The 24,343-nt window shown below is 47.0% G+C and overlaps 1 protein-coding gene across 1 annotated transcript; it reads right to left on the bottom strand.

Moving 5' to 3' along the window:
• Nucleotides 1-727: 727 nt before the first annotated feature.
• On the bottom strand, nt 728-22,786 carry TADA2A (transcriptional adaptor 2A). The gene is made up of 16 exons (XM_085241101.1): nt 22,652-22,786; nt 21,880-22,015; nt 21,089-21,195; nt 20,085-20,144; nt 19,462-19,553; nt 18,261-18,418; nt 16,795-16,883; nt 16,014-16,086; nt 10,143-10,206; nt 8,160-8,203; nt 7,941-8,051; nt 6,515-6,586; nt 5,851-5,983; nt 5,114-5,157; nt 3,374-3,447; nt 728-2,024 (listed from the first exon to the last, which is right to left on the bottom strand). The coding sequence occupies exons 2-16, from the start codon at nt 21,902-21,904 to the stop codon at nt 1,839-1,841; spliced, it is 1,332 nt and encodes a 443-aa protein (XP_085097227.1). The 5' UTR covers nt 21,905-22,015; nt 22,652-22,786; the 3' UTR covers nt 728-1,838.
• Between the last annotated feature and the right edge of the window lie 1,557 nt (nt 22,787-24,343).

Below are 24,343 nucleotides of genomic sequence, written 5' to 3'. Positions count from 1 at the left end.
GCAGCTCGGTGTGGCTTTTGTCCCCATGTCCCCCTCCCTGGAAGTGGCTGAGCGCAGCAGGGGTGGGGATGCGGTTTGGCTGAGCGCTGCCTCCTCTCTGCAGAATGGCACAGGAGCGTGCCGTTCACTTGTCTGCTCGTTGCGTTACATTGCGTTGGAAGAGATTTGAAAGCTCCTGGGGTGGGAGGTGACCCACTTTGCCTCCTGCTGTCGTTTGGTCAGCCCCCCGCTGGTGTTATGAGGATTGGACCCAAAAATCTGCCACCGTGGTGCGACTGCTGCTCACCTGACCGCAGGCTGCAGCGTGGGCCAGCCGTGCCATGGTGCTGTGTGTGCCCCCCGCGTGGGCACAGGTTTGTAACCCCACGGTGTTTTCTCAGCACAGCTCCCTGCCCTTTGTCCTGCAGCACAGGAATGTTGTGCTGGAGCCTGGAAATAAGAACAGGAGCGAGGAGGTGCTGAGTGTGGCACAGGCTGGGAGCCTGCTTGCATGTTGCCCTGCAAGAGGAGAAAAACCTGTTGTTTTTCTGCTTTGATGCTGTGTGAGGGAAACTTCCCTGCCCCGTTTCCCGTTGCCTCACCTCTCCTACTTTCCCTGGGAAAGAAAACTGTTTTCTAGCTCCCTGCCATCCAAAGGGATGCAGCTCTCCCCTCTCACAGCACCGGAGAGCTGGATGGAGCAGAGGCAGCTTTGTCTCACTTGGAGCCCAGGAATACCCATATAAGATTGTTTCAGATCAAACTGATTTTATTACAGACCAAAATACCGCACATTCAGTGGCACCTCAGGTACACAGGATAATTACATTTCTGGAGGGGAAGCAAAAATGTAAAGCCAAACATCTTAAATATGCACCAGTATAGTTATAGCTTGGGCTTTGCAGTGTGAGAACCTAGACCTGAGGACACACAAAGTGAAGCAGTGATAGTGGGGCATCACAGCCAGGAGGGCTAAGAGCGCATGGCCTGGTGTGTGCAGTGTTCTCCTCTCTTTGGTGGGAGGAATGCTGGGGAACAGGGTGGCTTTTTGTTGATGTTCTGTGAGGCAGCTGGGGCTGTGACACACAGCCTTCCATCCACCTCGTGGCCTTCCCACGGAGCCACAGCAGCCAAGTCAGACTTCAGCTGAAGGATTCCACCTAATGTGACCGTGGCAAATGCAGTGGCAGCAGATGAAGCTCACTGGTTCGTACAGCACTCGTGTGCTGCAATATGTGCTAATATCACATAAACTTAACAACTGCCAAGGAGCTTCCCCGCAATGTCCTTTCCCATCCTTTATCATAATTAAGCTAAAAAGGTCGGACTGTTGCGAGCTCCATTTCTGCACCCTGGGGCATGTGCTATCTCCTTTGAAAGCTGACACTTTTAGGAAGGAGTACGAGGAGGAAGGGCACTGCGTTTCTGTACCTGTACTCAGGTTGAGTCGGTGTGACTCTCATGTGCTGCCCTCCTGTCCTTGTTCTCTGCACTGCCAGAATAAAAGTGCCGCAATTCTTTTAGTTACACAAGATGTGGGAAAGGAACGGCCATTCATGTTACAGATCGGCTGATACGGCATGGGATTCTTTGCAGTGCTATGTGGTGGTGCAATCCTGACAGCAGCAGAGTTAAGCAGCACAGTCAAAAGGAAACCAGACAAAATGTCAGTATTCATATCGTCTAACAAAGCTTCCTACTTGTTTTTACAAAAAAAAAAAAAAAAAAAAAAGGTCCAAAAGATTTTAAACAATAGAAAATGTCCTTCATTTAACACTGTTAAAATCTTTCAGTGCTGTCAGAGTGACTTCAGAGCTTCTCCGTGTCTGTTTGCTCCAAGCAGAGTGCCGTGCTGCTCCTCAGGCTTTCGTGATGTACCCTTCCCTGATAAGGAAGTCATAGATTTTCCTCGTTTTGTTCACATCGATCTTGATGAGCGCTCTCGCCTGCGCGAGCCGCAGCCCTCCTTGTTTGTTGCACTCGTTCACTAAGGCAGCTTTGTATTCTAAATAGGCTCCAGGGACCAACCTCACCATCTGACAGAGCTGGAAGACAAAGGGGAAGTTAATAAGCGCTACCACTTATTCCGTGATCCATACTGGGGGAGTAACGCCGTGGTCGTGTTCCTGAGAGCAGCTGTGCTGTATTTTGTGGTGGGGTGATGGCGGTGTGCGGCCAGGAGCCGCAGGTGGGCAGGGAGGAGCCCATGGCTGCTATATTCAAAAACATTCCTGACCGAGAAACAAAGCGGGAGGATGAAAGCGAGCTCCGGGCTCACAGGAGCGCAGCTATGAGTGAGTCCCGTGTGGGCGTTGTTCTCTACAAACCCAGGGACGTACGCATGCCAAAGGGACGCGCAAGCAGCAGCTCAGCCTGCTGGGCCAGAGCTGCGGCGGGCATCTGCCCATTAATCCCTGGCACACAAAGTCCTTCATGCCGTTCTACAAAAGCAGCTATGCACGCATTCACCCCTTCTGGAAATCCAGGGTGGAAACCACGCAGGGGAACTGCGTGCCGCGTTTGGAAGTCGTGTGCTGGGCAGTGCTGGGCAGTGCCATGGAGCTGCTGCCAGCAGTGCCTGCGTGCTGCGCTGCTCCCATCTGCTCCAACAGCAGCTGCCCCACGGTGCCGTGTCCAGAGGACACGTGGGCTGTCTCCTCCTTTTAATTAGAAAATGCTTAACTATTGTTTCTCATTGGTAAGAAATGGCAGAATTCGGAGGAACTTTGTCTCGGCAGAGAAGGAAACAGGTGCCCCATACACACCACAGTCTGAGCCACAACTGTTTGTGCTGGGTGCAGCCTGCAGTGCCACGTTCTGCACTGAACCTGTGAGCTGGCTTTCAGTGCCGCCATCCCAGTGATGGAAAACCCATCTCCAGTCAGAGAGAGAAGTCTGAAATAGATCCATGTTTCACTGGCACCAGAGCGTGCCCTGTGCACCAGCACAGCTGGCTGAGGGCTGAGGCTTGGCTCTGAGCTGCACGGTGTGAGGTGAACCACACCATTCAGGTTCAGCAAGGTGTCCAGGCTGCCCGTAATGAAATCCTCTGCCAACCTGAAAACTGATGTTCATTAAGAAAATATCACCCCTGCGCTCAGCCCTGTCTCCTGATGGAGGACAGGATGCCATCTCTGGATGTTGTAATGGCATGTAACGACACCTTGGCTCTCTCCACCTTTCTTTGCTAAATAAGCTAATTTGCCACAGTTTTGTACACACACAGCACTAACTGAAATTAAGAAGCCGCCCAGAAGGCCTGGAAGGCCACTGTGAGCTGGAACAGGTCGCCAGGGCCCAAGCTGCTGCGTTACCCTCACACCTGGTGCAGACGGTGCGGGTACAGCGTGCAGTGAACACCATGCTTTGTACAGCCTTGCATTCACTTCCTCACCTCTTTCTCCTTCTCGTTCAGTTTCTCCGTCCCTGGCAGCCCGGTGAGGTTCAGTGGCGGGGCGCTCCGTCTGCCTGCAGGGACAAGGGAGGGAAACACTGACAAACTACTGGGGCGGCCTGGACGTGGCAGAGCCGGGCGTTACCGCAGCGATTAAATCCTTGTGATGTTAACCCTGTACGATCCAAGGGCTCGCACTCAAGGTATTTAGGGCTTAACATAAAAATGGCATTATTTTGACAAAAGGTCTGGTTTTGCAACAGACGTAGTTAAGTGCTGTGCATGCATGCATGAGGGCTGTTCCGCAGCGAATGCTGCCTCACCGGCGTTAGGGAGGATCTGTGGGCTGGGCTGCACCTCTCAGAGCTGTAGGCCGGGGAGCTGGGGGCTGCCCATAGCACTGCAGTGTGGGAGGCAGGTGTTGCAAAACGAATGCAGTTTGTGCATTTATTTTCGTTTGTGATGAGAAACGGTTCTGAAGGAAGCATCTATCACAAGGTGGTCTGACAGTTCTCAGGTTCACAACTGGAACTATAGCTGGTGTGGCTCAGACTGCCAGGAGGTTTGAGGATTTTTCCCCCCCATGTTCCAGAGTGTGGAGCAGAACGAAGGATATTTATTGGTGTTTGGAAAGTCTTCTGCCCCCGAGCTGCAGGCCGCGTACCTGGCACTGTCAGAGCTAGGTCTGTCCCAGGTCAGCCTTCTCAAGTTTGGCAAAGCGGGAGATCTTGGGAAACCTGCAGCTCTGCTTTCCCAAAGACTGCTGCAGGCCCTGCCCTGCCCAGCGCTGTGCTGCAGCTCTGCTCACTCAGCCTGCTCAGAGGGACGAGTGCCCAGCGACCGGGAGGAGAAGTGCTGCAGTGAGCAATGTGTGTGCATGGCAGCTGATTTCCAGCACCGCTCCCTCATTCTCCGAGGGATGTAAGCAGTGTGTTGTGAGGGGACATGACAGAATTTGGTTTTGAATTTCTAAGAACGTAGGAAATGACGCATGCATACAAATGGCATTAAAGATAATGTACTAAGGCTGCAAAGCCAAGATCATAAAATCTAGAATTAAAGTTAAGCAACAACAATTTGCCCTCTTGTATATTCAATATGATGCAGCCTTTAATTATAGACACGTGGCAGTTTTTCCACAGTATCCCTGCCTCGTTCAGTATGCAGGATGTTCATTTAATTAGCAACTATTTGGTATTTTGTTTGGGCTTTGTTCAACACGAGATACTGGTTGTAAACACTGCACGCTATCTGAATTCCACAGGCAAAACAGTTCATTTTCTCTTGGGGTCTTCTCCCTCACCGGCCACAAAGTACTTCCCATTTAACTTCATTCTGCATAGCAGCCCTTCAGCTGAGGGGACACCATCCCACCTGAGGGACCCTGGGTGCCAGCCCGGGATGCACACTGCTGGGTTCTCTCCAAAGCAGCAGTTCATATTGCTGTGATGTGTACCATACCAGACTAGCTTATCTTTAAAAGATAATTTTTGTTCTCATGTGAAAATTATTTTCTTTCCCGCCTTGTTAATGTGGCTTCAGGATGGGCTTCCAGTCTGTAACCAGAACAACCCAGAAACTCCGCAAAAGCAGTCAGTTTTGCGTGTGGAATGAGCTTCAGATAGAGGCAGCATCGAGGAAGGCAGTGCTTCACTACAGGGCCAGCACTTGTGCTCCGGGTGCAGGCAGAGCTGTGCTACCAACGGACGCCTGTTATCATTACCACCATCTGAAACTTACCGGAATTGGAAGGGATCGGTGCTGGGGGAGTCGGGCCGGAATCACTGGAAAGAAAGGAAATTTTCAATTGCCGTCATCTGTTGTAAGTGTAACTGTCTGTACTGGCCCTGAGACTTTCTTCCAGCTTCTAATGCTTATACAATTCAGCTTGCATAACCCAGGACCCAACCTGAAGTCAGCAGGATTTCTAAATATTTACCACTCCCCAGCTGAGGACCATGTCCGAAACCTGTTTTTTAAAAAAAGAGATGTGTGGGGCTGGGGGGGCAGTGAGAAATTCAGTGGAGACCGGCTGGGGAAATGACAAATCATCTCCTCAGCCCTGCAGCACTTCTTTGCATTGCAGCTTGCTCCTGAAATCAAAGTGCTTGTGTGAGGTGAGGTGACGACACGTTAATAATGCTGCCACATCTAAAATCACACAAAACATTCCGAGTGTCATCTCTGCTCTCATTAATATCCTGAAAGACCTCATTTCCCTCCACGCCTTCATTAATGGCAGTTAAGCTCCTGAAATATAAAATGCAGAAAATGGAGATGCTGAGCCCACTCCAGGCCCTTCCATCCCTGAACTCCAACAAGTGCTGTTGCCGTTACTCCCATCTTTCACCCTTCTGAATTGTGCAGACTGTTCTTACTGTAATCGATTGGGAACGCGTTCACTATCAGACCGAAAAGCGTTTCAGCTCCAGTCTGAGCAAACAGGAGCACACAGCACGGCCTTACTGCGCCCATACATGTCAGCTTGCCGGCTGAGCCACTGCTGGCACGCGCTGCTGTCCTGGATGTACTGCAGCACTTCAGACAGCATGGTGCGCTTCAGGCGCTCCTCGTCTCTCGTCTTCTTCAGGTGGTCGTACGTTCTCGCACCTGTGGGTCACAGATACCACAATCTCTTGTGCTGCCTGGACCAGACTCTGCTATTCTCCCTCATGACAACTACTTGGCGTGAGAAGGTGTTGGATTCCATTCCCTGCCCCTCCCCACCATCAATTTCGGGCCAAAACCAAACAAACAAGGCTGCCACGATCCAAAGCCAGGCATTTTATTTGCGGAGAGGCAGCAGCCTTATGTCCAGGCAGCCCACTTGTGATAGACAGTGACAGTGCCTCAGCACGAGGCACAGGAGACCACTGTGCCACAATGTGTGTTTTTCTGGGGCTTCTGAGGGGTGGTGAGTGAAGCAGAGCTGTGCTGGGCAGCAGCTCTGCCAGCTGACAGCTCAGAGCAGCTCTAAGAGCACGGCGGGCACACAAAGCACCGCCAGAGCTGTGCTCAGTTAAAGCGACAGGCAAAGACATTAAAGAATGCCTTGTTATTCAACACATCCTAAATATTGCAAACTCATCCCTCCACACCTTGATGAATGGGAACGGGCTGAATAATGCATCAGGTACTCACTACAGAAATTGGTGATCCCTGCTGCTCTGTATTCCTGTAGGCGCTTTATTTCCCTTCGCAGCTCAAATTCCACTGTTGTATCCCAATGGGAAGCAGAGGGGAAACCCAAAAAGAGAAACGTAGGTCAGTGGGGATGGCGAACATGGCTTGTTCTTATTTGCCTGCACAGCTGAGCTGTGAAGTGTACACAACAGCAGCAGGGCCAACCTCTCTCCGTGAGCCTGTGTGAGCCCTCCTGACTCTCTGCCCACACCATTACACCCCTTGATGGCAGATGTTAGCTAATTTCTAGCATTCTTGTGCTCAGAATAATTATTTTTTCTTCATGCTTTGACAGTTCCTTTGCCATACCCCCGCCAAAACAAGCAACCACAGAACAGGATTTCTGGAAGGAGCTTCACTAGGTCTGAAAAACGACTCCATCCTGGCTCCTTTATAGCATCCAGTGCTGTCTTTAAACTACAGTTTTCATAACTGGACCTCTCAAAATATTTCCTTGTGGAAAATTCCCCTTTTCTGCAATTGTTAAGATTAAATACCTTTGTTTCTTGTGCTCAGAACTATTTACTGTGTATAGCTTTTATGAGCTGGCTCCAAGACATCGCCCAGTTTTACAGTGAGCAAGTCTGCCAGTCTCAAATTCATTTCCTCAGCTTCTCAGAGGACATGCTCAGTGCCTGCGTGCAGCTCACAGGTGAATTGGAGGGTTTGGCTGTCACTGCAATGACAACACGAAGCTCAGGATAAATGCATGCGTGTCGGACGCATGATCTGCAGGGTCACACCTCTGGTATTTAACACGGGTGTCTCGAGAGTACAGTCACAACTGCTGAAATGCTTTGTTCTTTCTAATGAGCAATAATTTTCCCCATTTAAGTCACAGATTTAAGCAGGATGTAATGACTCGTGCTGGAATCTGACTGAATGCATGCTATGATTATGCATAACGAACTCGAGATGATTCGGTGATGGAACAATGCCTCTCCCTTTAAGGCAGGGAACGTAATGACAGCTGTACTGTGTAATTATGCACACATAGAATAGTTTTAACGCATATCTTTCAAAGAATTTGCACTTTGCTGCCAGCTCCCTATTCCTCAATGCAGACTTAAGTTTTAGGGATTTTCTTCTCTCCGTGACACGCAGATCAGTAAATGAGCAGTGGGCTTCTGGTAAGAAAGCACTTCTCGCAGGTGAGCAGCTCCGGTCAGCTGAGAAGTCAAAGAACTGGGACACGCTTTTGTGGGAAGAAACATCTGTTGTACATCTAATGCACCAACCCACAAACACAGCTGTATTTCCGAGGTAGTTAGACCAGAGGGGGGAACAACTTCCTGCCCTCTAGGAGCGTCCAGGAAAGGCTGTAGGTGATGCAACTCCTTATTATCCATAAGAACACGTATGTTAAAACCCTCAAAATACCTACATGCGTGGCTTTCAATGAACTTATCGTGCTCCACTGGTCCCAGAATCCGTGCAAAGCGCCGCATTGTTTCGTAAAGGTCCTGAACCTCCTTTGGGTATCGTCTTTCCAAAACTGAAGGGTGAAAGAGAGACACACTTTGGTGAGATGATGTTGAAGAGAGAGGGGTATTTTCATGGCAACTCTGAACTTTATCATTAAGCGGTTACATGTGACACTCACTCTGAAATTTCCTGAGGTTGATTAGGCCGTGGTCTCTTATAATTCTGTAATAAGGAGCAAAATGGTATTAATGAGAGGCATTAACTTGTGTATTACACATAAATACAGAGGCTTCAGAAGAAACTTTGACTTAAACCGTGAGATGGGCCTAAAACCAAACACGTGAAATCTCTATGGCCCTTGAGCTGGAGAGCTGAGAAGCGTGATGCAGTGAGATTTTAATCAGGGAGGTTTTGGATAGTGCTGTGCACCAGTCCAACCCTGACAGCTCTAAGCACAAAAGGAGCCACAGCTGCTTTAAAGGGTTGGAAATTTCTTTTTTTAGATTGAGATTTCACATCTACAGCGTCTCACAACTTGTCTTTCCAAAATTGGAAGGAACTGAATGTGTCACAGAGCATGACTTCCAGCTCCAGGGAAAGGCAGATGTCCTTCTCATGGAGCAGGGGTGAGGGATGAAGGGCAAATGTTGCCACTGGGAACTGAATGGTGGTGTTTTTCCATGGCAGCTTGGATTTTACAGAGACAGTGGCTTAGTTGTACATAACTTTGAGGTGTCTGTGACAGGATCAGGGAAATGAGCAGTGTAAGAAGGCAGGTAAGATATGTACAAGTGCATGACAAATGCATTTGTCACAGGTTTCTGCCAGTGCCATGTGGTCATGACTGTGGCAACCTGATCAGCATCTGACTTCTGCAAATGATAGGAGATACGTGAGTCCTGGCTCCTCTGGGTCAGCCTGGACTTTGTTCTATAAAATCCCTTCTACTTTCCTCAGTGTGAAGAAGGGCCCTCTCCTAGGCAGAGAAGACTTTCTGAGTGACCTCAGTGTTTTTATGTCATTTTCCTGATTCTGTTGTAGGAACATTACAGAAACTGCTGCCGATATGAGTTATGTAACTGAGCTTTATAGCACTTTCTTTTTGTAAAACACAACGTACCATAATGAAAATCATAGCATGTAAGTATTTTTAATTTATAAACAACAAAGAGCCAGGTCAATAAATAGCAGCTCCGAACCTGTCCTCCAGCAGCACTATGCTGTATCATGAGAAGGAAAGGAGGAGTCTTACTCAGATTACTCATTCTTCCAACAGGCAATAATGCAGCAAGATATAATTTAAATATTGAAAAAAGTATTTGAAATTATAATAAAAGTGAATTAATTGAACAGACTGAGTCATCTGAAAAAGCTGTCAAATGAACTGAATTAATGACTCAAACTCATGTCGGCAGTACAGTTATCTTCATTACATGTTATGAAAAACCAACTCATGGGCCACTGGGAATCAGAAATCCTGATGTAAGCAGCCCTATGGAGAAAGTGGGGGTTCTGGCAACCAGGCACAGGCAGGCAGCATGTTTTACCCTAATGCAGGAAATAAACCACGTGAGGTCCATCAGCACTATGTAGGAACAGGAAAACAGAGACTTGTCTCCTCTCCTGTTCCCAGTACTGGCTCTGTGTGTGAGCAGTTTTCCAGGCAGTATTTCAGTCTGCAGCTCTGCAGACTGGCTGTGTCTCACGGACATGCTAGAAGCTTAGTTTGCTCAATATAACTGGACTGGGGGTAGCAATGTGGATGGCAATGGGAACATGACTTTCCTGCAATAGGGAATCCTGGAAAACAGATTTTTAAGTGAGTGATTTGTTCTCAGTGCACTTAAAGGAGAGCAAAGGAGTGTAGATGTCCTTTGTCGCCCATATGTCCTAATAAGTATCAGTCTGTTAATATGTTTTCTGGCATGGTACCATTGTTAAAGCCATGTGTTTGATGTAAATCTGTGCACAGAAAGAGAACTACATGTCCAGAATGATCCGTGCCATGCAAACCTCCCAGCAGCAGGTCTCCCTGCATGGGAGCAGTCTGGAAGGGTGCTGCAGGGAATCAGTTATGCTCAGTACTGCGACAGCGATGGGCGACAAGATGTGGTAATGAAGCAAAGAAACACAGTTACTGCTTTGTTGCTTGAAAACTCACTTTTTTCTTCGCTGTCTTTCCTTTAACCTGGAATGGTAGATATCTACAACTGCAATCTTCAGAGCTGCAAAACAGAGAAAAGGATTACAAAATATGTGACGAATCACTGTATTAATGCTAATTTTCAAGCCTTTATGTTCATGGCAGGCTGAAATTGTCACTTACTTTGATGTTTTAAAAATCCTATGGTAATTTTACATGGACATAAAACCACCAAAAGGATATGCTAACTATAGAGCCTTTCTTTCCATTCCTCTTTTCAGACACGTTACTGCCTCTAAGTGTGAACTTGGGTAGATCCCGACAACTTCTTTCCTTTATACAACCTTGGAGAGTTTTACTATTAGCACATCTTTTTTCCTTTGTACATGCTGTTGTTAAACATCGCTTCTCCCAAAAAGCAAGTTCATCAGATGGATGGGCCTGAGCTTTCACCTTGAGCAAGGCTTCTCTGCACACAAAGAGGAACTCCAGAAAACAGAAAGGCTGAATTCTGCATTGAGAAGATTCAAAGTAGCCTTTGCTACCATTCTTGAAAACATCTACAAGATTTTAGCTCATTACATTTAGCTCATAAATGTAACTATCTGCTGGAAGAACAAAGAGAATAGTTCAGAGCACTGTGAGGTGGTGCAGGAAAAAGCCATGCTCGGTAGGAACCACGTCCCTCTCAGAAGGAAATCTGTCCACAGTCCTAACTGATCCCCTTGGAGATCCTTTGGCTTCTCCTTCCTGTAACCACTGGGACAACAAACCCTTCTGGTACATTCTTACAAGCTGAGAGGACCCACATCACTTCCCTCATTTTGTTAAATAACACTCAGATTCTTGGCCATTCCTTGGCAGGGGCTGGCTGACCCCTTGGCCGGTTTGTTCCTTCAGTTAAGTGTTTCCAGACACTCCCAGAAGTAAGCTTACAAGCTGACAGCGGATTCAGTCTGCAGAGACAAGGTGTGACAGTCTGCAGCTAAGTGGAGCCGTGGCTGGGAGCTGGGATGTGCTCCTCTCTCTACAGCCACACGAAAAGGGCACAACCAATACTGGCAGTCCATCGATTGGACTCCCTGCTAAATAATGAATAGTGCAATTAAGAACGGATGTGGTTATGTGGTTTTGCGTCCGCTTAAAAATCCGTGTTTGTGTGTAAATAGCAGGAAGCCCTGAGCCTGCAGCAATCAATCCGTGCAGTCCTGGGGGTAACAACACTTCTTGCAAGCAGGGACAGCTACAGCTGCAGCAGTGCGGTGAGCGCCGGCTCCGTCAGCATCGCGTTCCACTTGCTGATCCTCTGCTAACACAGAATTTATACAAACTGATTTGCTGCTAATGCAGGAGCAGAAGATTACACACTAAGGTAGGAGGGTGGTACAACGTCCTTGCTTCTTTCTGCTGATCCCTTACAAAAGCAGAGTGCTCAGGAGCCGTTGTGTATTTTCATAAGCCCTATTTTAAGAACCAGCACAGGTGGGAAATTTTCCTTCGTGTTTAAATAAGAGGAGAAGAGAATGGGAAATGCCATAACGGAAACATGAATGAAATATATCAGAAAGTTTTGGTGCCAGCTTATGGAAAATAATGCTGTATTTTTAAGCCCCATGCAGGCTCAGGCAGCACGTTATCCTCTGGGGTTTGTGTGGGCAGTGCTTCGTGAGCACGTGCAGAAACTGCACCAGGGAACCTCTATCAATATCACAAGTAATTGTGCATCAGTAACTGCTGCATTTCAACGCTTTCACCTGAGCACACAACATTCTGAAAGAACTTCTGATTCACTGAGAAGGGAAAGGGTGCACATGAGAATAGGTGAAGGGCAAAACCGGAGCTTTTGCATATAGGAAAAACGAGTATTTGCTGCCATGTGTGCTTTTGGAGGGGCTTCTGTTTTTAATACATTCATACTGAGACAACTGACTACAAGATCTGGAATGCATGAACAACTCAGACTACTACACTGTTACACGTTGCATTAAAGTGAGAAAAAGAGATGCTTTACAAATGAAAATGATTGGCTTCTGCTTTTCCCCTTGGATTATACTAGGGAGGCAGCTGTTTGTCCTGGTAACTTGAGATAATCCAAGCTGACATCACGTTCAAAGTGCCTGCTTTGGGAAAGGAGAAGAGTTTTTGAGACGGTCACAACAGCCTTGAAGGGTCCAGTGATAGGCAGAAATTCAAGGCTCCTTTCTGCATTCCAAAAAATCAAAATATTTTGGTTTCCCAAGGCAGCGTCCAAAACAGTTTCTTTGCTTTTCATTCCTCTACGGCCTCATTTAGTCTGCACAACCTTTCCAAACACTGAGTGAAACTTTTGTTTCACTCTAGCTAACCTTTGCTTGGCATGCAGGAGCCAAATAATGGCAGGAATGCAAAGCCATCAAACAGGTTGTGCCTCGGGTGGTGCAAACCTCATGGCCACAACCCGCATATCCCCCTGCAGAAGAAAGCAGGGCTCTAAGCAAGCAGAGAACTGGCCTTCCGACTGTGTCAGGACCTAAGAGAATAAGCATCATGGAATATTAGGACATCAACTGTCTTGTATGTTATGAAATGAAACGTCACTACTGTACATCCAGAGTTGCAGTCTATTCCCAACACACTTCCAAACTTGCAGTCTCAGCGATTACTTCCTTGCATTTGAAGTAAAAATCATTTACATGAGAGGGAGAAAGAGCCTGGGAAAAGACAAATGACTTATGTTATAATTCAGTCTGATGAAAACTTGTAATTCATGAAATATTCAAGCACTCTGGGCTGAATTCCACTTGTAACTCGTTGTTTCACTTGATCGTCCATTATGGTTTTGTTTCACTGCAGTATTTATTTGCATGTACTCACGGGCTGTAAGTGCTGCAGGAAAACAAACAGTTTGGAAAATTAACTGAAATCTGGAGGATTTCATCCAATTTGTACCATCTCTCTGAGACCAAGACGTGACACAGCGATGCCAGAGCAGTGTGAAGCAGTGGGTGCAGGTTTTGTGCTCCTCACAAAGGAGGAGCTCGTATTAAACTGCATTCTTCTTTCTTGTGGAAATACTGAACGTGCTGAGCGATGCACGGAAGTGTAGCAGGAAAAACCCAATGATATTACTGAATGGAGCTCAAGCAGTTTAGATGCAGAACTTTCTATAGTTTTAAAAAAAGCAGAGTGATGGGAAGGAAGAAGGGGGAATTCTGTTTCAATGCAAGCACCAAATGTTCCTGCCTTATGAGCAACCCAGCCCCTGCAGCACAATCTATGGCTTGAGAAACCACAGAAGTTGTTCTGCTCACTGTGGCAAGGTCTAGCTTGAGTAACCTGCAGCAAATGGAAAATAAAAGTACTTCGAAAAATCAGTCCTGGACTCAGTGAGGTTTAACGCACAGCAGGAAAACAGACTGAGGAATTTTTCACAAACCTGATGCTTAATCTATGCTGTCAGACCCTACCCGGGCTTCTCTGGGTGATTAATGTGCTAAAACTCAGTACCTTAAGAGAAAAGTTTACTGTTTGGCCAGCAAGGAGTTCATCTCAAGCAGATGTAGTGGAGGGCAGCAACAGTGCTGCTTTTCAAGGACATCTCTGTGAGGTGCTGTGCAGGAACTTTGCCAGGGATGGCAGGGCAGAGGTGTGAGAGCACAGCCCCAGGGCTGCCTGCAGCCTCCTCTGCCCCTAACAGAGAAGTGCAAGGACTTCAGTCCCGTATCGCCCGTCCCTTCCTTTAGATCCACACGTTAAGGCATTTTGTGCTAGCCTGGAGAAGGGAAAGATCTGATTCCAAAGTTTCTGTTAGAAAATAATTATTTCCCTCCCTAAGATGCCTCATGTAAGAGAAAAACAGCTGGCTAGGCCCTGGGACTTCATTTTTTTAGAAGCATTCTCTCTCCTTAGGCAGATCTGGAACAGCTGTGGGAAGGATGCTGCCAGAGCCTCTGAGCCAAGGGATTGAAAATGCAGTCAGTCACGCTCCATAGGCTCTGCTGAGCAGAGTTTTCACAAGGCAAATGCCTGACATTCTATACTAAAACTGGAGACAACTAAAGAATGGACTAAAGAACACCCAATGAAATTATCAGGCAAAAGATTGGGCCGACAGAAGGAAGTATTTTTTCATGCATCACGTAATGAAATTGTAGAGCTCCTAACTCAATTGTGGAAGTCACTGCTACAGGATGTTAGGGGGAAAATCACAAATATATACAGTTGCTAAGTTCATGCAGGACGGGTACTGTGGTCAAAATGGTACGAGCATGGTCTGTGGTTAACAACATTACTAACATCTGGCTGCTCAAAACTTGGCAGATAAGCCAACAAAAGCATCAGCTGGACTTTTCTTACATTCTTCTTCTGTGCATCTGCTGCAGGACAACGGGGCACCAGGCAGACCTGTGGCCTGGCCCTGCAGAGCTGTGTGATGCTCCAAAGAGATGAGGAAAGGTGAGTGTTTGCATTTAGTCTGGAGATTTAAGAGGGGGGCTGAGAGGAGACATCTCACCTGGCTGACCTGTGCAGCAACAGGAAGAATGTGTGTGAGGGATATAGAAGAAAGTGTTGATAAACCATTAAGCAATCAATTAATGCACAGAACTAGGAAAATGTTTTGCTTTTTCAGTTTGCCAGAACTCACTACAGGACACAGAAGAAAGACTGTCTTAATAGTAATAAAAAATAACAGTGGAGAGAGGGCACGATGAATCTGTGATAGCCACAAGCCAGTTCCTCTTTCAACAAAAGTTAAAAGGGAAAGGAGACTGATATATGATTCTCATAACTTTTTTTGAACCAAAGGAGACTGCATTCCTTAGAACTCTGTGTGCACTGCTAAATCTCAAACTGATTTTTTTAAGTTTGGAAAGGCTGTTTGTACATAACAGCATCTGTGTGCCTGCAGAGGCTCCGAAGGCCTTAGCTGAGAGCTGCCTGACAGGGAAGGGGGAATTCTGAAACACAAATACAGTACTTTTAAATATCAGACTTTTTCCCAGATTTATAAGGAAATGTAATCTTTATTTGACTATGAATTAAAGCTTAATTGTAATACTTCTTGATATTTGTATTATTAAGGCAGTGACATTCACAGACACTCAGCAGTGGTAACTGGACCCGTACAATGACTCTTCTTCTTAATGAACTTCCTAAGGTACAGCTAATGTGCTGTAACTCCGTGCATGTTTAACAACTGAAAAACATGCACTTCGAGAGTGTAACTGTTCCAAAGTGTTGCATGCAGTCCTACCCTACACATCTCCTTGCTTCTGTCTCAATCCTATCTTAGTAACAGATTTCCTAAAAATGAGTGGTTAGAATAAGTGGCAAATCTTCTAAGAAATGAGATACAGCAGTGGAAAAGGGTACTAGCAGCAGAGGGGAAGGTGTTCCTCTTCTTTCTGTATCAGAAGAAAAGCTTTGCCTTGCTACAATGCTCACAAGCATTATGTGAGTAGAAAGTGTCCTTCAGGCAGGGAGGGGAGGTGCTATGAAAGCACTGTACTTCTGGTTGCAATGGTTGTGTGGGTCTTTATTCAAACACTGATGTACTGCTGCCTGTTTCCAGACTAATTGCTAGCTCAGATAATTTACTTCTTGCATCAAGCATCACTTGTGTTGTTCCTACAGAGATGCCTATTACTGACAGAGACTGTTCTGTTTGGGTCATGTTCTACTTTACAACTGATTACGTTTCAGTAGTGAGTAAAGTGCTTTATGATATATATAAGTACCATTTGTACATCAATTAATTAAGAGCTTTTAAGAGATTTGAAACAGAAAACCATAGAAATGTTAGTTTAAACCCCTGAAATCATTAAAAATGAATGTTCATTTTAAAATTAGTCTGTAGAGAAAAAGACCCAGTGAAATACTGTTTAAGCAGTGCACAAAAACAAGACTTACCATGCAAAATGTCTGAATCATCTTCTACAAAATCAATATCTCTCAAATCCCATTCAGCATAGTTGTCAAACTCCTGTTCAGAGATAATGAATTAGTTAGTGCTAAGGGACCAGTACTGAGTTTCAGGACACATGTAAGCACTCAGAGGCACGTAAGACAACAGAGGCATTTACTCACTTGTGGCTGTACAAGGTTCCATCTGCGAGCAATGCACGTCGCTGTGCTGCCTTAACAAAGGAATGGACAGTGTGCACCTCTGTGGCTGTAACTGGGGTGGGACATGCTGAAGGGACAATTAAATCAGTGGGGGACTGTCTGTGACTCCTGTGTTGTGGTGGAAGTTCTGCTCCAACGTGTCACAGCAGCACTCTGCGTGCAGCTGAGTTCCTCACTGTGCACGGCAGCTTGCTTTGCAGCAGCACTCAGACCCCGAGCCCACAGCTAAAACACTGAAATGTCACAGGTCTTCCAGGCGGTCTTTGGATCCGACTGCCGCGTGCTTCTCTGAAGCACATGGAACAGAAACCCACAGAATGTGAGCTCCTCTGAGTGCCCAGCTCACAGCTCTGTGCCTGCTGACATAAGAGGTGCAGGTGGTGGCCACGTCCCAGCACTGCCCTCCTGCACCACCGCCGTTACTCCTCACTGTCATCAGCCCGTCCTGCCAGCACTGCCTGTGGCTTTTCTACCTTTCACACCTGCAGGCAGGGGTGTGCAGCTGTGTGTTTGCTGATCTTGCATTCGGTCGCAAATACGCAATAATGGGAGAAGGAATTCTTACCTCCACAAAGTCAGCCCTCGCCGGCATGTACCCGGCCATGTCTCTGGAGAGCAAGGAGTCAAAAGTAGGCCGGGGGGGGTCATCAGCAGCTGGGAAAAGAAAGGCTCTCAGTCATCGTGTAGGGCACGGGGCTGCTTCTAATGCAAACTGCTCTGTATGTTGGCTTGCGTTACTTCTGTGCAAAAGAAGTGGGGATAGGTGAAGAAAAACGACTGGAGGTTTATGCAGGGTTATGGTCAGGTAAAGCCTGAGTCAATCCAGAAAAAAAGGCAGGAATCTGAGATCTGTACAGCATTCTCAAAAGTCAAACAGAAATTCGAGGCAATAAACAGACTATAAAACATGAACTCCAGATTTCAGAACCCAGCATCCCCCCTAACCCTCTGCAGTCGTGCTCTCAGTGCACAGGTTCTTTTGGTTAATAGCAACAGGGGTGTTCAATCTGCCATCTTCTGGGTGCTGTTTACAGAGCACTGCAATTAAAGCCTGACAGCTGAATTTTTACAGTGCTTCCCAACTGAGGGTCTCGGAATTTACAGACAATAATGGACCGAGGCACACAACACACTTGTGAAGGAGCTAAGAATTGTAAATCCCATGCTACAGATAAAGAAAGCTGGAGCTCAGAGAATTTTTCTTGGTACAGGTCACATAAAACTCAATGCCAGCAGCCAGGGATAGAAGCAAAATGGGCCTGTTCCTCCTAAGCACTTTCTCATGAAATCAAAACCTCCAGATAGCAAGCAATCTTTTTGCTCAGCCATTTTGGAGAGCCTTGCATTGACAGACTGGGGGAAGTCTAAAGATGTTAGATTGCACAAAACGCACCAGTTTTCCTCCAATTGCTGAAATTTAAGATAAACATTTTAAAGACACTTTTAAATAGAGAGATGTGAAATCAGCGTTGTTCAAAGAGAGATTTTATGACAGATTACACCAAGCATTAGGCTGCCAGAAAATGGATCATCAGATAGAATGTTCTAGAGGTAGAAACCCTGAGGTCTGGACAAGATAAGCAGCCACCCCAACAGTGGGGGGATCGCTCACGTTGGTATTTACAAGGAGCACGTGCTGTTATTTTGAGCCCCATGTGAAGTAGCTTTGAGGCAGTTTGTTTGTAGAACGATTACATCCGGGCTTTTGCTGTGGTGATTTCTGAATGACAACTTTCACTGGTTAGGCAGAAACTTTGTGTTTTCAGCAGCTGATGGTGATATCAGAACACTCCGTTGCTCCTTTTTCCCACCGAATGTGCAGTCTGCTACATTTGATACCCCTGTGATACCATACAGTGCACAGAAAACCATACACTGCTCAAGTCAGCCATGAGAACGAGCTCTCCTTTTGGGAATGAAAACCATCTGTGTGTGTGTGGTGCGTGCCTTCCTCCACAGGCTGCTTGTTTCATTTCTGCAGAGCACAGAGCATGCAGACAGCTGTGTGTGCTGCTGGCTGGGGGTACTCACGGTGGAAGGGAATGGCTGTTTCGTTGTGCTGCGCCTCCTCAGCCTGCTTCAGGTTCAGCAATGTAGATGCAAACAAGGGGTTGTTGATGAAGTGTTTCATGTAATGTTTCTCACACTCCTCCTTGGATTTTGTACACATCTGGTTGGCCACATCCTGCCTGAAGTGGGGAAAGAGGGAAGCTTAATACAAAGAACATGGAAATGTTGAGGTTTTTTTTCTATTCTGAAGTGGTAAATTTAATTGAGCAAGAGACTGACTGCACTGTGTGCAGAGAACTGCTCTGCAATGACAGAGGAGGAACTTGGTGTATTGTCTTAGTAAAACGGCTGTGTAAGCTGAAGCCTTAAAAAAAACATATCAAAACACCAGCAGCAATCATTGTAACTTCTGTTACAGTAAAAATTGGATGCAAGGGATTCCAGGAAGAAATGTTGCTTTTCCCTTTATCCAGAATAGGCTGAAAAAAGCCAAATGTTTAAGGAAAAAGTTAAGATTACTTATATTGCTAAGTAGGGCAAGGTGTACTAGGCAGAATACTTGCAGGCATAACTGCAACCAGTTTTCAGTCTCAGTTTCAGTAAGGTACACAAAAGGGTGCACAGTTCTCTTTTTGTATACTTTGGTGTTCTGTGCTTTTTATCATAGCAACCTTTTCATGAAGGAGAAGAGAGGTAACAATTACCACAGATCTCCTTTATTTACAGATGCATAAAAATCCTGTAGCAACTACAGAAAATAACAAAACACATGAAAATATTAAATATTTCCAATGCTTTATTCTAAACATGACTTAGAAGCAGGAAACCAGTAACAATTCCTGGCTGGGCTACTGTAAGCAAGCTGAAACCACAAAAGAAACTTTGCAGTTGATTTTTACATAGGAGTAAAATGAGGCAAAGAAAATCTCATGCAATAGTTGAGTTTCTTCCAAATCTGGTGGCTTCAGTGTGAAATGAGGGAGCTCTATTCTTCACTAGAAGTGCCATTAAACACACAAGAGGCCCTTACCAATTTCCTTGTGTGTCTGATAGAAGAGATGAAAACAGAATCCATGTTCTGCTTTAGCTGCTAAATTGGTATCTCACCCACGATGACTCACTGAACATTCAGTGTGCACTGATGCATTCAACAGTAAAACAGTGAGATAAGAGGAGATCTCCCCATCGTTCACTGGTGGTGGCTGAGCCCCTACATTCTCACCAGTTTCCAAATCCGCAGTCCATCACAGCTTCCAGCAGTGCCATTTCCTCTTGAGCTGTCCAGTTAGGATCCAAGACAGGGAAATCTGAAGTCTGGAGAAAAAAAAAAGAAGCAGATCAAACTGCTGTTTTTCAGTTTTACTGCGTCATGAATCCTGATAATTGCTGAATTACTGAAGTCATTGGGTCATCAATTGTAGTAAATACTAGTTTGTCACTACAGGTCTCAATATGCTGTCACATGTGCTATCTACCACTTATAATTTAACGTTATGCCATGAAACAGTAAAAATGGCCAAAAACTTTTTAAGCAATTAATTTCTGGGGAGGACAACAACTGAGAAACAGAAATTAATTTACATGGTTAAAGAATTGGAAAGTCTAGGGAGATGCATTGTGCTATCCAGGCAGAAGGAAAAACATAACTGAAGCATCTCCACTATTCCATTATGTGGATGAACTTTTTTCTTTCCTCACAAGGAAGACTTTTTTGTTTATTTAATAGTCTAAACTTATAAATCCAAGAACTGTGTCAGTTACTGTTCTACGTGCTATTATTAAGCAAGGGTCTGGGAAATATGAGAGCTCGGGATTGAGGAGGTGTAACCCAAAAGGAATATTTACCATTATCTCGTAAGTGTGATCACTTTGGTGTTTCTTGTATTCAAATCCTCGTGTGAAACACTGCAGAACAAAAGAGGAGCATTATGTTACTCTCTTCTGCACTGAAAACATTGTGACTGGCTTCTTTTTTCCTTTTATTCTCTGACCACTGCTTATCCACCTTGATAAGAATTGACCACCTGATATGCTGAAAATCGTATCTATTTTTTCTGATTTCGTTTTAGAAAAAATGTGTAACAGCAGAACAATTTGTGTTATAACTTTGAAGCTGTGTAGTATTCCTGTCTTTTACACTAAGATGTAACTCGTGTGCACCTCCACGCTTTTTGTTAGGTATCTGTAGCCAAGTTAGGCAGGTGAAAGAAGCTTGGTGCCATGTTATGTTTGTTCCTGGAAGAGAGCACAGAGCATTCTGCAAGTATTGAAAGAGTGGTTTCCTTCTGGAGCTTTGAGAAAGCTCCCTTTTCAGTATTAGAAGTGGTTGCTGTTTTTTAGTCATAAATAATTAAAACTAACAATCCTTTCTGCAGTGATCTGATCACATGTACAATTTGTAAATGACTATTATCTGGTCAGAATTATTGTCTATATTGCAAATTTCCTGCTGATTTTCTTTGCCATGTGGGAGGTAAAAAAAAGAAAAGAAAAAAACTGCGAGGACAGGGAAAGGGTATTTCTTGATGGATTTTCTTTTCTGTGCCATAAAAATGACAGAAACAATACCTCTCCAGACGTGCAGTGGCATGCTGTATTACAGTCAGGCCGACTGCATGTCTTTAGCAAGCTCTGGCTGCCTTCACAAAGGCCTCATTCAGCTGCTCGTGTCTCAGTTCTTCAGCCTCCCATATTTTCTTTGTCATTTCCCTGTCCCTGAGCAAATAAGTGTGTTGATGTGAGTTTACGGAGACCCGTTATTAATGTGTTTTCGGAGGAGCCTGGCACCGGACAGCCTTTGATGACTTTCTCAGACAAATGAATGTCTTTGCTTTCATCCTTGCACTCACCTGCAAGCACAGGAGGAAGGGAGGAGGCCCACACTCTGCACACTTCACGTAGGGCTCGGTGAGGTACGAAGAGCAACCTCTGCATGGAGGTTTATCGAAGGGGTCATCTGCAAAGCCAGAAGTAAATCTCATGCAACACAAACGTGGTGCTGCTTTTGCAATCACCCAAATTCACTTGTGTCCAGCAATTTAAAATGAACTCAGCTGTATGCAACCTCTTCCCTATTGATAAAAGTTCCTTCCTGAGCTGGAGTTGTAAGACATCTATTGGCACTTAAGCTTTGCTATGGACGTGGTACAGAGGGCAAGTTATGCGATTACGCTGGAGTCAAGGAACAGCTCTGCAGCAGCCACCTGGTGCTGCTCAGCAGGGCTGGCAGCTGTGTGAGCTGGCTGACTTGACTCAGTGCCCAGGGACCCAAGGCTTTATGGAGAATATTGCACAGACAGCAGCACTCTCCCATCCATCCTCCTCGTCTGACTCAAAAAGCATACTGCTGTGGTTGCAAAGGCACTGACTTGATTGCTCTGTAACCTGTCCAAACCCCAGGCTGCTGAACGAGGAGTGAGACACTGCTCTGCGAGTTCACTGCAAAACAGTCAAAATACTATCTTAAGCCATATTTTTTCTAAAATGCAATTTAAATAGTAAAAAGCGGACAGAAGCAAGATCTGAATCGCCACCAAATCACTCCTGCCCTCACGCAGCTGAGGATTTGACGGATCAGATGTCTCTGTTGCTGTCTCCCTCCCCAGTTCAGACAAACACTTCCCAGCACTGTGGTACTCACTGCCGAAGGAGGCCAGGCGCTCCATCCTGCGCTGCTCCTGAAACTCCTGCCGCCCCAAACGCCGAGCACTGCGCCCAAAGCTGTGTTCTGGCTGAAATCCTCACAGCATTCTGAGCAGACAGCAGCTGTGAGCAGCCTGTCACAGGGACACAGGTGGGGTCAGCCTCTCCTTGTGCCGGAAAGGTCCGGTTGGGTATGAGGAATAGTTTCTTTAAAGGAATGGTCGGGTGCTGGCACAGGGAGTTGGGGGTCACCGACCCTCCGGGTGTTCCAGATCCGTGCAGGGATGTGGAGCTGAGGGATGCGGTCAGTGGGCACAAAGGGATGGATGGGGGACCTTGCAGGTCTTTTGGAACTGAATGATTGTGTGATTCTGAGAGAGGCAAAGCGATGGGGACACACCCCGAGGGCCCCAGTAGACAGTGACAGAAGCGACGGCGGCACCGGGAGCCTGGGGGCCGTGTTTGTGTCGGGCAGATTTGGGCACTTTCTACTGAGTCTGACGGGCGGCGCTCAGTGGGGTCCCACACGGGGCCACAGCCTGGAGGACCGTCCTCCCCTCACCGCAAGGCGGCGCCCTTCCCGCCCCTTCCCGAGGCCCCGCCCCTCGCGAGGCCGCTAAGTGAGCGGCGGGAGCGCGCTGCCGCCCGCCCGCTCCCTTTTTCTGTCCGCCGCACTTTCCATCTCCCCCCCCGGATCCGACTCCTCCCCGCCGCGGTACGCTCCCGACTTCGCCCTGGCCGCTGCCGGGCCGCGCCCCGCCGCCTCTCACCTCACGCCGGGGCAATTCCCGCGCGTCACGGCCCTCGCACGGCCGCGTAACGGCCGTGCGCGTGCGCCGAGGCGCCGTGCGTGCGCGGCCCCGTGCCGTGCCGCCCCGCCCCGCCCTTTGGCGGCGGGCAGTGCGCGCGTGCGGCGGGGTTGCGGAGCCCCGATGTCGGGTTCCCATTTTGGGTTTCTGAGGCGGCAGGGCGCCGCCGGGCCGCCGGTTCGAGGCCCGTTCTACCTGACGGCACGCGGCCGCGCGACTGGAAGGGCCGAGCGCTGCACTGGGGCCCGCCCGGCCTCCTTGCAGCTCGAAGCTCGGGGCGATGCCGCAGTTCTGCTGCCGGGCACCGGCGCCGTGTTGGCCCTGCGGCCAGCCTGGCGCTCGAGAACGTGTGATGAGGTTAATTGCGCGTCCTCGGCGCTGCTCTTGCAGCCGAGGCTCTGCCTGCAGCCTTCTGTACGCCGGTCCCGTGTCACCTCGCCCCGTGCAGCTGCCGCCTGCTGCCGCCGTCCATTTTGGGTGCAGCTCGGTGGTGTCCCCTCACAGCTGTGCGATGGGCACGTGGAAATGCGCGCCGCCTCAGGCCTAAAGCTCTGCAGTGAATGTCGTGTTGCTGCTGTGAGGAGGTGCTGCTGTGGGATGAGTTCACTGCGTGTACGCTCTGAGCTGTTTGCGAAGACAAAAAACATCGGAAGTGATTTATTTTTCCTTCTTCCCAGGCCCTAAACGAGTGTGTAAAAAGTAAATGGTTGAGGGAGGCAGAGTTTGGAATGTCAATGAAATATTTATTGCTTATGCCAACAGGTTTTTCTAGTATCTGGGAATTAAAACACGAATCCAGGTAGTTAATGGAAGGAATCAGCATGTGGGTGTCTTCACAGCACCTCATTTTGCAGTGAATTGATGTGATTGCTCCTAACCAGGTAAATGTTGCTTCTGATGTCTGGTTTCAGTCTGCAGCGGTTGAAGCTGTGGTTATTTAAGCTGCTGATGTTCAATCTGCTGTTCCCAGTAAGCGATGAGGAGGAAGACGATGCATTTTTTGTTGGTAAAAGGGTGTTTCTCTAAAGCCTGCATTTCTTAAGTAGGTTTTGTGGATAGCAATAATTTGGGATCTTCTCATGTAAGGATCTGGCAAAGGAAGAAAAACTATCGTGAGGAATACCAAGCACCCCTCTTCCTAGCCAGCTCCATCAGTGCTATGATTTGTTTTTAAAATCAGTAATTAGTGGAGTGACATCTCCTGGCTGAGCTGAACTAAAGGTAGCAGTGACATAAAAAGCCTTCTGCCCTACCTCTGTTTGAATGGTTTTCAGCTTAGGAGAGGCCAAAAGGTGTTACCACCTGATGGCTGCTCAATGGCTTGTATGAAATGGCTCTTAAGAGTCCCAGTTTAATTTCCTAACCTCCTACTGTAGCACATTTCTCACAGCACCGTTACACTCCAGGAAGGTCTAAGTGGATAATTTGTAATGAATAATGTGCTCGCCTTCTGCCTTTTCGTACTCAAAAGTTTTAACAAATGAAGTGATTTTCATTTCTCCCCTCGTTAGATAATTCCTGCAAGTTAAGTGTTCTTGAGCAGTTTGTTCTGTATGTGCAGTATCTGGAGAGTTTTTTGCATGCCAGCAGGACTAAGCTCTCCAGCCTCAGCAGGAGGCAGCAGACGGGGAAGGTGGCAGACACAGTGAGAGG

This window comes from Meleagris gallopavo, chromosome 21, assembly GCF_905368555.1.
Source record: "Meleagris gallopavo chromosome 21, MGAL_WU_HG_1.1, whole genome shotgun sequence".
Lineage (NCBI taxonomy): Eukaryota > Metazoa > Chordata > Aves > Galliformes > Phasianidae > Meleagris > Meleagris gallopavo.
The sequence above is the reverse complement of the archived record's forward strand: the minus strand, read 5'-3'. Positions and strand labels throughout refer to the sequence as shown.

Excerpts from the sequence above, each read along its gene's own strand:
- TADA2A (XM_085241101.1), bottom strand. The coding sequence starts at position 21,904 with ATGGAGCGCCTGGCCTCCTTCGGCA. Across the intron at positions 3,448-5,113 it reads ACCGATCCCTTCCAATTCCG|GCAGACGGAGCGCCCCGCCA; the intron begins GTAAGTTTCAGA and ends TTGTCCCTGCAG. Across the intron at positions 2,025-3,373 it reads TGAACGAGAAGGAGAAAGAG|CTCTGTCAGATGGTGAGGTT; the intron begins GTGAGGAAGTGA and ends TTTGTCTTCCAG.